Source organism: Kryptolebias marmoratus, linkage group LG3 (genome assembly GCF_001649575.2).
Source record: "Kryptolebias marmoratus isolate JLee-2015 linkage group LG3, ASM164957v2, whole genome shotgun sequence".
Lineage (NCBI taxonomy): Eukaryota > Metazoa > Chordata > Actinopteri > Cyprinodontiformes > Rivulidae > Kryptolebias > Kryptolebias marmoratus.
In genome coordinates, this window is record NC_051432.1 from 20,076,106 (window position 1) to 20,089,193 (window position 13,088).

The following is a 13,088-nucleotide window of genomic DNA, read 5'->3' on the forward strand; positions in this document are numbered from 1 at the left end:
CAGCTCTTATTAATGGTCTACAGATAGATTGTCCTAAATTAGGCAGCAGGTAAGCTGCTATTTGTTTTTGCACATAATAGAAACTTTGACGTCACAAGATAATAGGGTTTCTAAAGCAAACAAAGTTTGGACTAGAGAGGTTGTAAGTGAGCTGGAGAAAGGGACAGAGACAGAAGGAAAGTACACGTTTATGTTGCGGACAAAGCTTATCCCATATATTTACTCAGGCTAATTGTACTGTAAACATGGTTAAACATTTACCTTCATAACTAAAATCTTCACTCATCTAACATTGTGCTTGTCACAAAAACATTGTTAGCCGATGTACTGTTTAGTGCTCAATGGCTGAGACAAAACTCTGATTCAGGCTTAGATGCAGACAAAAAAATAATTAAATATGTAAAAAATTATCTGACATTTTGATCCAAAGTTCAATATTCACCAAAATATCTGAGCTAATTTTTGGTTTGTTTAACAAAGTGGACATGCAGAATTATATTTTGTGAAAATCTGATCATGTTGTAAGCATTTTTTGATTGTGAGTCAGGGTTAAATAACAAAAGGGGCTTTGCAAAATCTAGCCGAGGCTGATGGGTAAAGTAGCATTTATGATTTACAGAATACCTTATTTCTCAACCAACTAAGTTGAAATAAATGAGTCAAATTGTTTCTGGAACATCTTTTTAAACTTTCCAACTCTGGTGTGATTTTTAAAGACGGATCTGTACTCACTCCCACTGTTTCCTCTTGGCCTGCGGCGTGTTGTGCAGCTTGTGTGCTTGGTGGGCCATGATGACGTCCCGGTAATCCACCAGTCCCCCCCTCCGCCGGATGAGAGGGACCGTCGAGTCATTGTTGCTGGTGATGAGGGACGTGGAGCCCTGGTCAAAATTGTCCTCAGACACGCTTCCCTCACCAGAGAAGGGCACCTCGCTGAACTTTTCCACCTGGACGTCATACTCGGTGTGGTAGTAAGAGGGATTTGGGTCGGCGCTGCCCCCGTTGTTCGGGAGAGCGTTGCATCCGAATGAGCGGTGGAGGTCGTGAGAGGAAGAGGAGCAGAACAAGGTCTGAGGACACACCGCCGAGCCACCATGTTCCTGAGAGAGGGGGGAGAGCATGGAGCTGGAAGAGAAGAGACAAGAAAACATAAAGATAGATTATATTTTAATTTCCTCCTGGGGGGAACAGCACACTCATGACATCACCAAAGTACATGATCACAGACGTAAAAACATCTTTCTTTCTCTGGTTTGGATTAGTTTAACAGAAAAAAAGGTATTCTATAAATATCTGGGCTTTTTTCTCAATCTGGGACTTATTTTTTAGTCCAATTAGGTGTAAATGTTTGGTAGGCAAAAACCTTTTTTTTTTTTTAAATCAGACCCATGCTGAGCAAAGACAGTGTGACGTACAAATGCAGAATGGTTGCCGTGTATTAATACCTAACGATCATGTGCAGGAATCTAAAAGCATGTGCTTTTACAAAAAATAAAAAAAAGGGTTTAGATTGTGAACAGAGAAAACTAACAATATAAAGATCTCTCCTCAAGAGAAAAAAAATCTTTTAAAATATGTGATTTTTTGTTTGTTTATGTGACTGGAACACGGTGAAAAAATATTTCTGAAACAAATACATGAAATGACTCATGTTTTTACTGCACATATTGCCTTGTATTTTGCTTGTTATGAAACGTTTGACCAGGATTGCTGCAACCAGTCGACCAAAAGAGAGGAAATTCTGCAATAAGACAAAAATTCCAGCAGAAACTGCTCTGAGAGGAGCACAGATGATGAGAGAAGACAATCAATACATTTATTGTTTTCACCAAATGCCGATGGATGCTTCATTATTTTGGAGACATGCAGAATTTTTAACACTCAATCAGACAAGACGACGATACAGTTTCCACTAGTTTTTCTTCCACCAGCCCCACCTCCTCATCGCAGAAACTGAACAGTTGTGCAGAGGTGTGAAAGTATGCAAAAGACTGGCCTACTTCTCTGTAACTTGCCAAGTGAACAACTGACACTAACATCATGAATGTCTTCAAGAAAGAACTGCCAGCTGATAGCTGTTGAGCCATTATATAGGGTTTATTGCATAGAAATAAAAAAATACAATAGAAAAAGTGTATTTTTAATAGCAGATTTTTATATATATGGATGTTTAAGAACTACTTTTGCTTCAAAAACAAAATTAGATTAAAAAAAAAGTTAATGAAACCTTAAATTGGAAATGTAGTATTCTTTTTTTACTTACAAACTTTAGATTATTTTCCAAAAGAAGAAAAACACTTCCTCTGGTCTAAACTAAACTTCTTTTTTACGTAACTTTGTGCAATAATAATGCAACAAATAGTTTCTTCTACAGTGCTGATCTCGATTTGAGAAAAAAGAGAAAGTATAAAGGGAATGAAGATCTTTTTTTTTGTAATAGCCACTTTTTAAATTCAACATTAAAACAATGTAATTATATGTAACCTGGGGTGTTGCTGAATGGTTCAGAATCAGCTGGTCCCTCTCTCTCTTTCTTAGAGGCTCACTCTGTAAGTACATATCATTAGCTGGACAATGAGCCACTTTAACTGATGTGCAATACAAGCTGGTTTTATTGTGGGATTTAAAAGCAACTCTGTCCATCATGTCCTTGGCTGCTTCAGATTTATGCAGGGTACAAATCAATCAAATGAGGCTGTATAACAAACTGTCCCGGTGTAATATCCACACGAGAGGTCTGAGTTTTACAAACCATTCAGTTCATTTCCAGTCGTTCTAAAGGCGCCGAACACACCTCTACGTCACTTCCAGTACTTTGTCTTTTATATTAATATAGCTGACATCAATTGGATTTCTAAAGCCATTAAATGATGCTTTATGTAACGGTCTGTTGTAAATTCAGGTGCCCTTGGTGAAACGGGTCCACCCTCAAAGAAGAGCAAACAAAAGAGTAAGAAAAGGCAAAGAGTGTAAGTCAACGCAGCATAAAGGACACATTAATAAAGCAGACATTCAATAAGAATGCAAAGGACAAACAACAATGAGACCCACAGAGAGAAACAGAAGAGGGAACTGACACGGAGGGGAAAATTAGGGGAGAAAAAAAATCCTAAAGGTGACTAGACATTTTTAATTTTTACTACACACGGTGATCGTAAAGAATATATATAGAAAATTTTATTTGTTCACGTACAGTATGTGTGTGCGCGCGCGTATAAATGTAAGAGAAACAGCACTTTTCCTCACCAGTTATCTGCTGAGCGTGCATTACACATTATTTCTCCCTGACATGGTGTAATGTGAAAACTAATTCACAGAGACAGCTGCACACACACACAATTTACGTTCACACGCCGCTGGTACAATGATGAGACATAGTGCTATGGTAAGGACTTTCTTGGGTGATTGAGGGTCTGGGGGGGGCGCTCGCGAGTACGCCGCAGGGCTTGAATAACACAGGTCTGGTTGCATAAGTGGGACCATCAGAGAACACACAAACTCAGGACAATGCACGGAAACACGAGGTGAGGGCAAGCTAAAGAGCTATCAAGGGCATAAAGAATTCACAGAGTGGTAAGGAAGCTCATGAGAGGAGACAAAGAGGGGCATGGACAGATAATTAGGAGACAACAGGGCAAGAGAGAGGTGCGGAGGATGAAAAACGACGGGAAGGAGAAGCATGGCAAAGGATAAAAGAGGAAGGAGGGAAAATATTGAAACCAAAATTTACCCCCAGAGGCACAATGGCAGCGAGAGCACATTAATAAAAAGGTACAGAGGCAGCAAAAGCCAGCCAGATGAGAGGGAAAGAGTGGGAAAGATTAGCAGACATGACAGATGAGCTGAGGAATGATTAATTGCTGAGAGTGTAAACTGTGGCGAGCCGTGCACATAAAGCAAAATCTTTTCCAACTTTTACTTATCGCCCCTCTCTTTCTGCTTCAGTGTTGGACAGCAGAGAGAGAAACAAAAAAAGGAGGTTTCCACATCACTGAGCAGCAGGGGCCCTTTTTATTTAGTGTCACTGCAATATAGTATCTAAAAATATAAACATTATCATTTTAATACCTCGGTTTAAAACTCCCCGTTTTAATTTCATCATAACCTTCAACGACAGAACAGCAGCCATCACAGCAGAGGCTGGAGAGGAGAAGAAAAGTTTATAATGGTCAGTTTCTTGCAAAAAAAAAAAAAAAAGAAATGATGCGACAGAAACAGCAAGTCACACTACGGAAGGGTTTTTTTTTTTAAAAGAACTTCTGATTCACAAAGATAACAATCTGTTCACTGGTGCTACAAGCACAAATTCAGATTAAGTCTTCAGCACCAGTAAAGCTTGTGAGCCTTTTGCGTCCCTGCTCAGACCAGATAAGGCCAATCTGCTGGTCGGCTCATTTTTTAACACAAAAAAAAAACCTTTGGTGTGACATCTTGAGTCTGTAATGTTAAAGCCAGTCTTTATTTATTGTCAAATTTATTTGTTCAGTAATCTGACATGAATAAGAAGCTCAATATTGTATTGAAACTTAAACCTAAGAAATGGGGTTGTTCCAAGTATGTTACAGTAGAGGCCGATCATTGGGAGGTGATGCCTGAAGAAAGCCTCTTTTGTTCCAAAAAACTAAAAAGGCAGCACAACACAGGATTGCAAAGCTGCACTATTAGCAAGTTACAAGACATCTGCAATCAAAATATCTCTAAAGACAGTGCAGAGGAACTGCAATTAAGCTTTTTAGTTTAGTTGTCTTTTGACCAAAGCATGTAATGCTTTTCGTTGAGACCTCAAGGATTTTTTTTAAATGAGCAAAGTATGTCTCAATTAAATAAATCAATAACAGCACAACCTGTTGTGTGGTATTGTTTGTCTAAGACTGTATTTAATTAATTTCATTATACAAAGTTGTATCCAAATTAATAATTAGAATAGCAATTAACTGCACGGGTGAGTCATTCAAATGAATGACAAACAGACCAGGCAGACACTCCCCCAGCAAGGGAAGAGATGCCGCTCTCCATGCAGGACCCAAACACTGCTTCTGGTCTCACAGTGTTTGGACTCTGACTGCCGATGACCTCTTTCTGCCTGTCAGCTCCCCAAAACACTCTGACCTCTCAGGTCACAGCTCTGTGACTCCTGCACTCATCAAGGAGCTGGGGAATGCTAACAAGGCACATTGTTTTTCCTCTCACATCAGCAAAAGAAAAAATAAATAAATGTGTATTTGTTCTCACATGATGGATATTTAGCCATTTAAAACGCCTACTTCCTGACTGACTACTTTCAGACATTAAATGCACCTTTGGTTTTATTCGTTGAAAATTAAAAGAAAAAAAGTGGATCTGACTTCGAGAGTGCTGAGTAAGCAGTTACGTGGAAGTCGAAAACTAAAATTGTAAGGCTTGGTTACAGTCTGAATTATAGGAGAAAAGAAAAGGGTTTTTTTCTGTAGACACAAGTTTTGTTCAGATGAATTAGACAGATTTTTCTCCATAGTAGACTGGTCTGTTCCAATTCTTTGACTTGTCTGGATTTTTTAAATCTAAAGCAGATGAGGAGACAAATTCATTTTCTTCACATATAAGCAGGTTTAATTTTATGTCACAGCTTTTCTGGAACTGCTTTGACTCTCTTATGAGGCTAAGCTGCCTCGAGTGCAATTAAACTTATGTTACATCTGTCCAAAGTGGAACCCTTAAGGACTAAATGTACCAAGCCACATAAAGTTTCTCAGTCTGTGTAATGATCAGTCTTTCCTTACAGAATGTGTGTTTTATAAGGCAAAAGAAAGTTCAAAAATCTTAAAAATTAAATTAGAGCTACCAAGCAACTAGGCTATAAAAACAGAAAAAAAAGCTAAATGTTACCATCATTACCCAATAGGAACCTCTTTAGTTCCATTTAAAAATAAAACCCTCTGACATCCCCACTTTTAGACTGAAATATCATGATGTGTTGAGCACAGATAAGCCCACCAGCGTGCTGCTAAAACACATGCAAGACTAAATACATTTGCTCTCAGTTTAGAAATGGAGATTAAGCGATTTTGTTTTGGAGAGCAAAATTAATTTGCGAAATAACTCTGAGTCACCACACCGCCTATGGAGTTCCACTGGCAACACGCTGAGATGTATTATTCTGGTGAGAGCCGTGGCCAAAAATATGGGACTGCAGAGTTATACTGCAGCTTAAAAAGCCGAAGAAAAGAGGAACAGAAAGTGAGGTAGGCAAAAGAGATGCAGAGGGAAGGTACCTTGGTTTAAAACACAAACAGCTGGTGTTCGCATCATTGCCTTGATGAACCCTGCAGTGGAAGTATTTGCTTTGTGTTTCATGCAAGAGTGCAGCAACTACTGCCTGAAACCCTCAACAGAGGATGCTGTTTACTTTGTCATTAGAGCCATGACAACCACATCTGATTTATGTCATACGCGGGGTGGGAAGAGGTACCTATAAGGAATGCAAGGAAAACAAAACTCAACCAGTTAAAGGGCAGAATGCGTACGATATAATTAAAATCAAAAAAGAATATAACAGCCGTGAAATACCTGACATGTAAAGCTCTAAATTAAAGGGTTTTTTTTTCAGGGATGAGCACAGGAAAAAGTTACAAAACTAGATGAAAATCAGTCATATCACATGCTACAACATAGGTCCAGTAGGTGTTTCTGTACATATAGGTGTGCGAAGGAGCTGCACAGACTCAACCATGAAACCTTTAATCTAAAATAATCGACTAAAAGGAACCACGACTGCTGAGAGGAACCATCTAAATCATGACTCCTTCCTCAGAAGATCTCCTGAGCCTCAAAGGGTAAAACAAAAATAATAATAATTATTCATTAAAACTTTCTTGCGCCAGATTGTTCAGGCGTTAGAGACAAGAGGAAGGATTCTGCCATAAATCCAACAACGGAAGGGAAACAGGTGTATCTGCATGAGAAGTACAGCAAATAAAAGAATGGACTGACATCTGATCACTCAGACCACTATTTATATCCAAAAAACACAAATCACTAAGCTCCAGAAAAGGCTTTTACATCTTTTCAGTCACATAATATTAATAATAATCTTCATTTTACCAGGTAGGCTTTTTTACAACATATTACACTAAGTATTGAGGTGAGGAACATTAAACGTTCCCCATATTTACTTTTTTCAAGAACCTAGCAGTTTCCATGAACATATCTTTTTTTATGACTAAGTTTACTAAAACATGATCGTTAATTTACTTTGGCAAGGTGGTGATATCTACTCTTCTTCTACTCCTGCCTTGTTTAACCTAATTTAACCCACAGACTGTGGTTTGTTTCCCTTGTGGGACATTGTTGACTTTTCCTCTTCGATAACTTCTGTTTATTTTGAGTTTAATTCGACGAGAACGAGCTGTGATAGCACCACTGAGTACTAGAAAGCAGCACTGTTCCAGTGAATCGTGCAAAACTGACAAGCAAAGTTGGGGAAAACACTGAGATGACTCGATGGACGAAGAGATGGATGCTACGAGGTGACAGGAGGGCCAGGAGGGAGTGACCCAGAAGAAGAAAGGTGAGAGTGCAGGTGTGAACTTGTATTTGATAAACAAGAAGGAAAACACACATTCACTCATCCATCAGAATGACAAATCCTTTCCGAAAACAGCAGAGCAAATGTCTGCTATTGAAATAATCAGGAAAAGGGGCATAAAATTAATTGTAGGGTCAGGCTAATACACACTAAATTTTTTTTTTTTTTTTTTTAAAGAGAAGAGGGAATATTCTGGGCTAAGAGCACTTTTGATTGATCTAAACATAACTCATCACCCACCAGCAGATCTGACACCAGATCTGTTCAACAAGAAGAAAACCTCTGTGTTTATGACTGACTTTAGCAAATCTGAAAGGTTTTTTTCTTCTTCCTTTTCTTAAATATATAAATTTGGTTCGTTTTCAAAGTAGCAAACAAATTATATGTCAGACTTCAAACTCCCCTTCAGTGTAATCCTACTTCCTAAAAATCCTTGAAGAAAAGTGGACGTTCAACTGCAGAGAAGCTGAAAACCACCAAAAATGAGAAATAATCATTGTCTGCATTTTCTGGCGATTTTTTACATTCAACCATTTTGATGCTGTGAGACTGCCATGGTGTTTGGTTCTACTCAGTAAATAGAAGAAGTCCAATGGTCTCAGCTGTAGTAGAACTCCAGTGAACTGTTCTCCATGTTCTGTGACTCGTTTATGGACAGAAACTCAGCAGAACACAAACTGTCATTATTTTGCTGAGAGGTTCCAGCGTCAGACAAGGCTTCCTGTTCTGTCTCAGTCAGATCTGAGTCCTGATCAATTAGATGTCATATCATGTGATGTGAGGCTGGTCTTCTTTTTTTTTTTTTTTACAAAACTTCTGTTGGGTTGCCAAACAAACAAACAAATAGTTTACTAACTCTGTGTGAAAACAACTCAATGTCATCAGATGGACTTTGAAAGTCAGCTTCTTGGTCCTATGATGCTCCAGTTTCCAGAAAACTCAGCTGCAAAGGCGGTCTTTCTTTCCTAATTTAGTTTAAATGCATTAAACTCAATGGAGTAACATTCAGACACTGATTAACATTCAGAACTAGGTGTTTCCCTTTAAAAATAAAATAAAATAACAGTTGTAATGCAACCAAACCTTTATTTCAAGACAACTTTGGACCAAAATTTAATGTTTCACACAGTTCAATGAGTAAATGTCGAGCATCCCAAATTAAACTCAAAAATATAAAAAAAATATTCTGCAAACTGCAAGTGCAAATCTCTTTAAATACTCAAATAAATACATAACTGCAGTATTCTAGATAATCCTACCTTAGCCACTGGATAAAAGAAGGAAATTTAGGTGAAGTAAACGTAAAACATAAATATAATTAATGTTGAACATTGACATAAAAAGTAAAACCTAACCTCAACCCTTATTTGATAACCTTGCCAGGAATTAGTCTGCACCCAGGGATGCAATCAGTCCGCTTGTCTCGTCATTTACCCAGGTGTTCAGGTGTTAACCCCACTCAGAGGGACCTCAGTCCAACTCTTCCTCCGGGGCCCGGGGCTCGCTGCAGCCTTACCTGTCTGTCAGGTGCTCCGCTCCGGTACTTCTTCTGGCTCCTCCCGGGTCTTCAGCGCCGACCGCCGGGTCTCCGGTGGCCCCGAAAAGCTCAGCTGCGGCGCGGTGGCGGCTGGGAACCGGTCGGCGGTGCTGGACGGAGGACTGGACCGGCGGAGCAGAGACAGCGAGGCGTCCGGCTGCACGGGGGGACGGGGGGACTCCATGTTCACAGCGGGGACATGCCGTCAAAAAAAAGTCCTCCGGTCCGGACGGCTGCGCGGCAGAGTTTCTCCGGGTATGCGACACCGGCTGTTCCGCTCCTCTCAGCAGGACGTCTGGGTTACTGTTCTCCTCAGGCTCAGCACTGAACTCCCTGTGTCCTTTTCTCTTTCAGTGTCCCTCCCCTCCCCAAAAAACACCCCCTGTGAAACTAACTCCCTTCACTTTGCTGAGTTTTCACACTCAGCACAGCAGATCTAATAGTTCAGTGTGATTGTATGGGATGACAGGAGTGCCATAAAAAGCAAAAAATCTCTAATGTAAAAATAACTGAGCAAACATGAAGGATTCAGTAAAGTATATGTTATCACAATGATTTTTTTCCAATACTGACCTATTACTGTTTCCAAATTCTGCATCTCAAAAGCTTCAACATGATGCAGTTAGTAGAAATTGGGTGATTTATCACCCGATCTGGCAAGAAGCAGGTATGTTTACCAGAGTTCCCTTTTTTTAAATACACACAGAGCTCTAAAGCTTCACAATGATGCCAAACATTATATGACAGGATTTTCTGGCTCTACAGCAGCCCGGTCAGTTTAAAAGGAAATTAAAAGGGTTATAAGATAAAGGATGACTTCTGAACACATGCCTGTTAGAAAACTTTGATTAAAAGGTAGATTAGAAAGATTATTATGCTATTTTAGTTCACTAGTTGGTGTCTTAATGGACTCATTTTTACCCTCATCTCAGTTAAAGCAAAAATGTCTATTTTTACTATTTTTCACAGTGACCTGTGCTCATTCTGATTTATTTTGCCAGCACAAGTCATATATATATTTATCATATAGGCCAATTTTTTTAGATTTTCTCATTTATTTTTGCATTAAAGCATCTTTAAAGATACTCATTGCAATATCACAAAGACCAGACAATGGTTAATGTGTCTTTAAATTAAAAATATATTTAAGCAAAATATGTGATTGGATCACAACTATATGTGTTTGTTTACCTACAGAATGAGCTAAAATGACAAAAAAAAATAAGTCAAAAGTAAACCTACCTGTCTAGAAGATGTTTTGCAAAAACTATGTGTTGAATGCTGAGATCTCTCCTTATGGCGTTTTGCTGTCCTGCTTGATTCCTGATATTTTTTTCTTGACGGCCATCTTACGCAAACCTTCTCTTTTCTTTCATGTTTAGCAGCAGATTAACTCTTATATTTCCTCCTAAACATCTTCTACGAGACGCTGACGCTGCCATATTGGTTTGCCTCCACAGACTACAGCCCGCCTAATGTAGGTCAGTCATGTGATTCAAGCTTCCGTGTGGCTCTTGGCAGATTCAGCCATGTGCTTTGTTTACATTGAGTGTGGATCCTCATTTCAGAATTGCAAATCAATATATCTGAAAAAAAAAATACTGGATTCAACTTCTTCAAACTACACCATTCAGTATAGTTGAAGATAACCCTTTTTGGGTTTGATTTCAGTTTGCAGCGAGCATCTTGAACTTGAGTCCTTTTCCCATTGATTTACAGCTTTATTTATTTATTTAGTGGCACTGATAACATCCCAGCATTTTCCACAATTTTATCTAATAATGAATTTATTATTGGAGGTAAAATATCAGTAAATTAATTCTCTTGTTTTGAATCTTCATGTGACAGACAGGCATGTTTGTCTTTGGGAGGAATATCCACTGATGTTTCAATTACATAAAATTATTCCCCTTTTCTTCTTTTGGTGTTTGTGTTTACTGTTTTAGTATTCAAATGCTAACTTTAAGGGTTTAAGCTTTTTTGTACATGTGTCTGAAATGGTTTTGGAGTACAAGTGCCAGTCAGATGACGTTACTTAAGTTATTCTGATATTTATTTCTAATTTAAATAAAATACTTTTCTTCTACTAGTTACTTATTTTAAATTACTTACTTATTTACTTACTTATTTTTGTTTCAGTGAGAATCAGAGGACAATAATTTTGCAGGACAATTATGCGAATTACCAGAGCTTGTTTCTTTGTTTCGTTTTATTTTCAGTTCAGATACATTCACATTACTAATGGCTCTGCGTGCATGCCAGCATTTAAATGTGTTCTGCATGTTGCTGACACTTCTTAAAACTCTTCGGTTTTTGTGTATTGCACAGAAGACTCTCGGAGTGTGCGAGTGATGTGCCGGATTTCCAACTCAGCAGCTTCCCCTCCACAGCGGTGTTTTTGACAATAACACCTTACTCCTGGAAATTGAAGCCTGAAAGTGGGATTCAAAATATTACAGTATCTGAATGAGGCCTTTTGATAAAGGATCCCAAGCGCTGCGATACGCACATGCAGACTCAGAAATACCAACAAATAACAACATTCCTGAGCTTGGTCTTTACAGGAGCAACACAACTCACCAGGTGTTACAGTGGTTCTGCGCGGCACACACATATTTGGTGGTTTATGCCTGTTAAAAGGTTAGGAATATATAAATTATTAATATCCTTAATTTGGATATTACTTTTGCCCACTCAGAAGTAAAACAGCTAAACAAATTACTCTAAGTACAGTAAATTCTGATTTAACTTTGACTGGTTTGCTGTTGAGTTTTACTTGTAGGATTTCTCAAAAGTTCCTAATTATTCATCATGACTGCAAAGATTCATAACCTTTTACTTAATTTTCAAATTATTATGATTAATGCAAATTTAGTTTAAAAGGAAAAAGGAAACTACTAGGGCTCTATCACTATAAATGGGTTCATTTTAATATCTGTTGAAAGCTGTTCTTCACAAGTTAAAGTCTCACGCGGTCTGATTTCAGAGCAGGATTTAGTCTAAAAGCAGTCCAGGACAAAGGCATTGAGTTTTTATTGTCCGTGCAATTTATGATTTTCCAACGTATGTTATCTTTTATCTATTGAATTTACTGAGAAGCCTTTGTTATGGAAAGCATTTCTGGAAATTGCGTGCTTTGCTGTACGGCACTGATGCAGATGTGACGCAAGGCGACTTCTCAGAGTAGCTGCTGACGTCCTCCTGCGGCTGCTGGGAGACTAACGTTTCAAATCATCAGACGAAACCATAAAACACTCACCTGCTATTACAAGAAGAAAACACTTTAACTCATAAAACGCATCCAGAGACCAGATTTTGGTCTTGTTTACTTGAGTTTGTGGTAATTGTAGTCATGTTTCTTTATGACGGTATCTTTGTCTGCTCGGGGTGATTTGGCATCAGCTGCACATTAAAACAAACTGTTCAAGGACTTCAGTGCAGTTAAGTAGGGGAAAAAAATGACTGTACTTGATGTGCTCCTATCCACTCAACATTAAAGGGCAAACACCACTCCAGTAGTTTTCAGCTGGATGCTGTAGGCCTCAGTTCTTCTCTTACTGACAGTGAATTCATTTGTGATGTTATTCTGCCCTCTAGTGTGAGATGTAGATGGAAGCCTGTCCCCCAGCAGCCCACCATTGCTTTATTCTTACCAGGCAAGCACAGCAGAGCAGAATATTGCGATCAGCTTTAATTAAAATCGCCTCCAGCCCATCAACCACTGAGCTTAAGATCAACATTCAGGCAACAGTGACAGTTTTTAATATCGTATTACGCAGCCCACCGATAAATGCCGAAGATAACTGCTGACTCTGACAAATTCAATATCCTTTCCACTGATAGCAATCAACAACAAATGTTCCACTGACTGTGGCACACGAAATAAAAAAGGAAGAAGAAAAAAAATCCCACCACAATGGGAGAAAGGGGCCACGGTCTGACGACTTGGAAAACAAATGAGTCAGTTAGCTGTTAGAGTCAGGGCAA

The 13,088-nt window shown here is 38.8% G+C and overlaps 1 protein-coding gene across 22 annotated transcripts in view; it reads right to left on the reverse strand.

Annotated features, from left to right (window-relative positions):
* The window catches only part of cacna1ab (calcium channel, voltage-dependent, P/Q type, alpha 1A subunit, b), a 144,300-nt gene extending 134,899 nt beyond the window's left edge, over positions 1 to 9,401 (reverse strand). For all 22 annotated transcript variants that reach the window (XM_017436811.3, XM_017436887.3, XM_017436724.3 and 19 more), the window contains exons 1-2: positions 9,081 to 9,401; positions 733 to 1,125 (exon numbers count right to left, since the gene is read on the reverse strand). In XM_017436811.3, the coding sequence (XP_017292300.2) occupies positions 733 to 1,121 (389 nt within the window). In that variant the 5' untranslated portion in view covers positions 1,122 to 1,125; positions 9,081 to 9,401. The remainder of the gene's footprint in view (positions 1 to 732; positions 1,126 to 9,080) is intronic.
* Between the last annotated feature and the right edge of the window lie 3,687 nt (positions 9,402 to 13,088).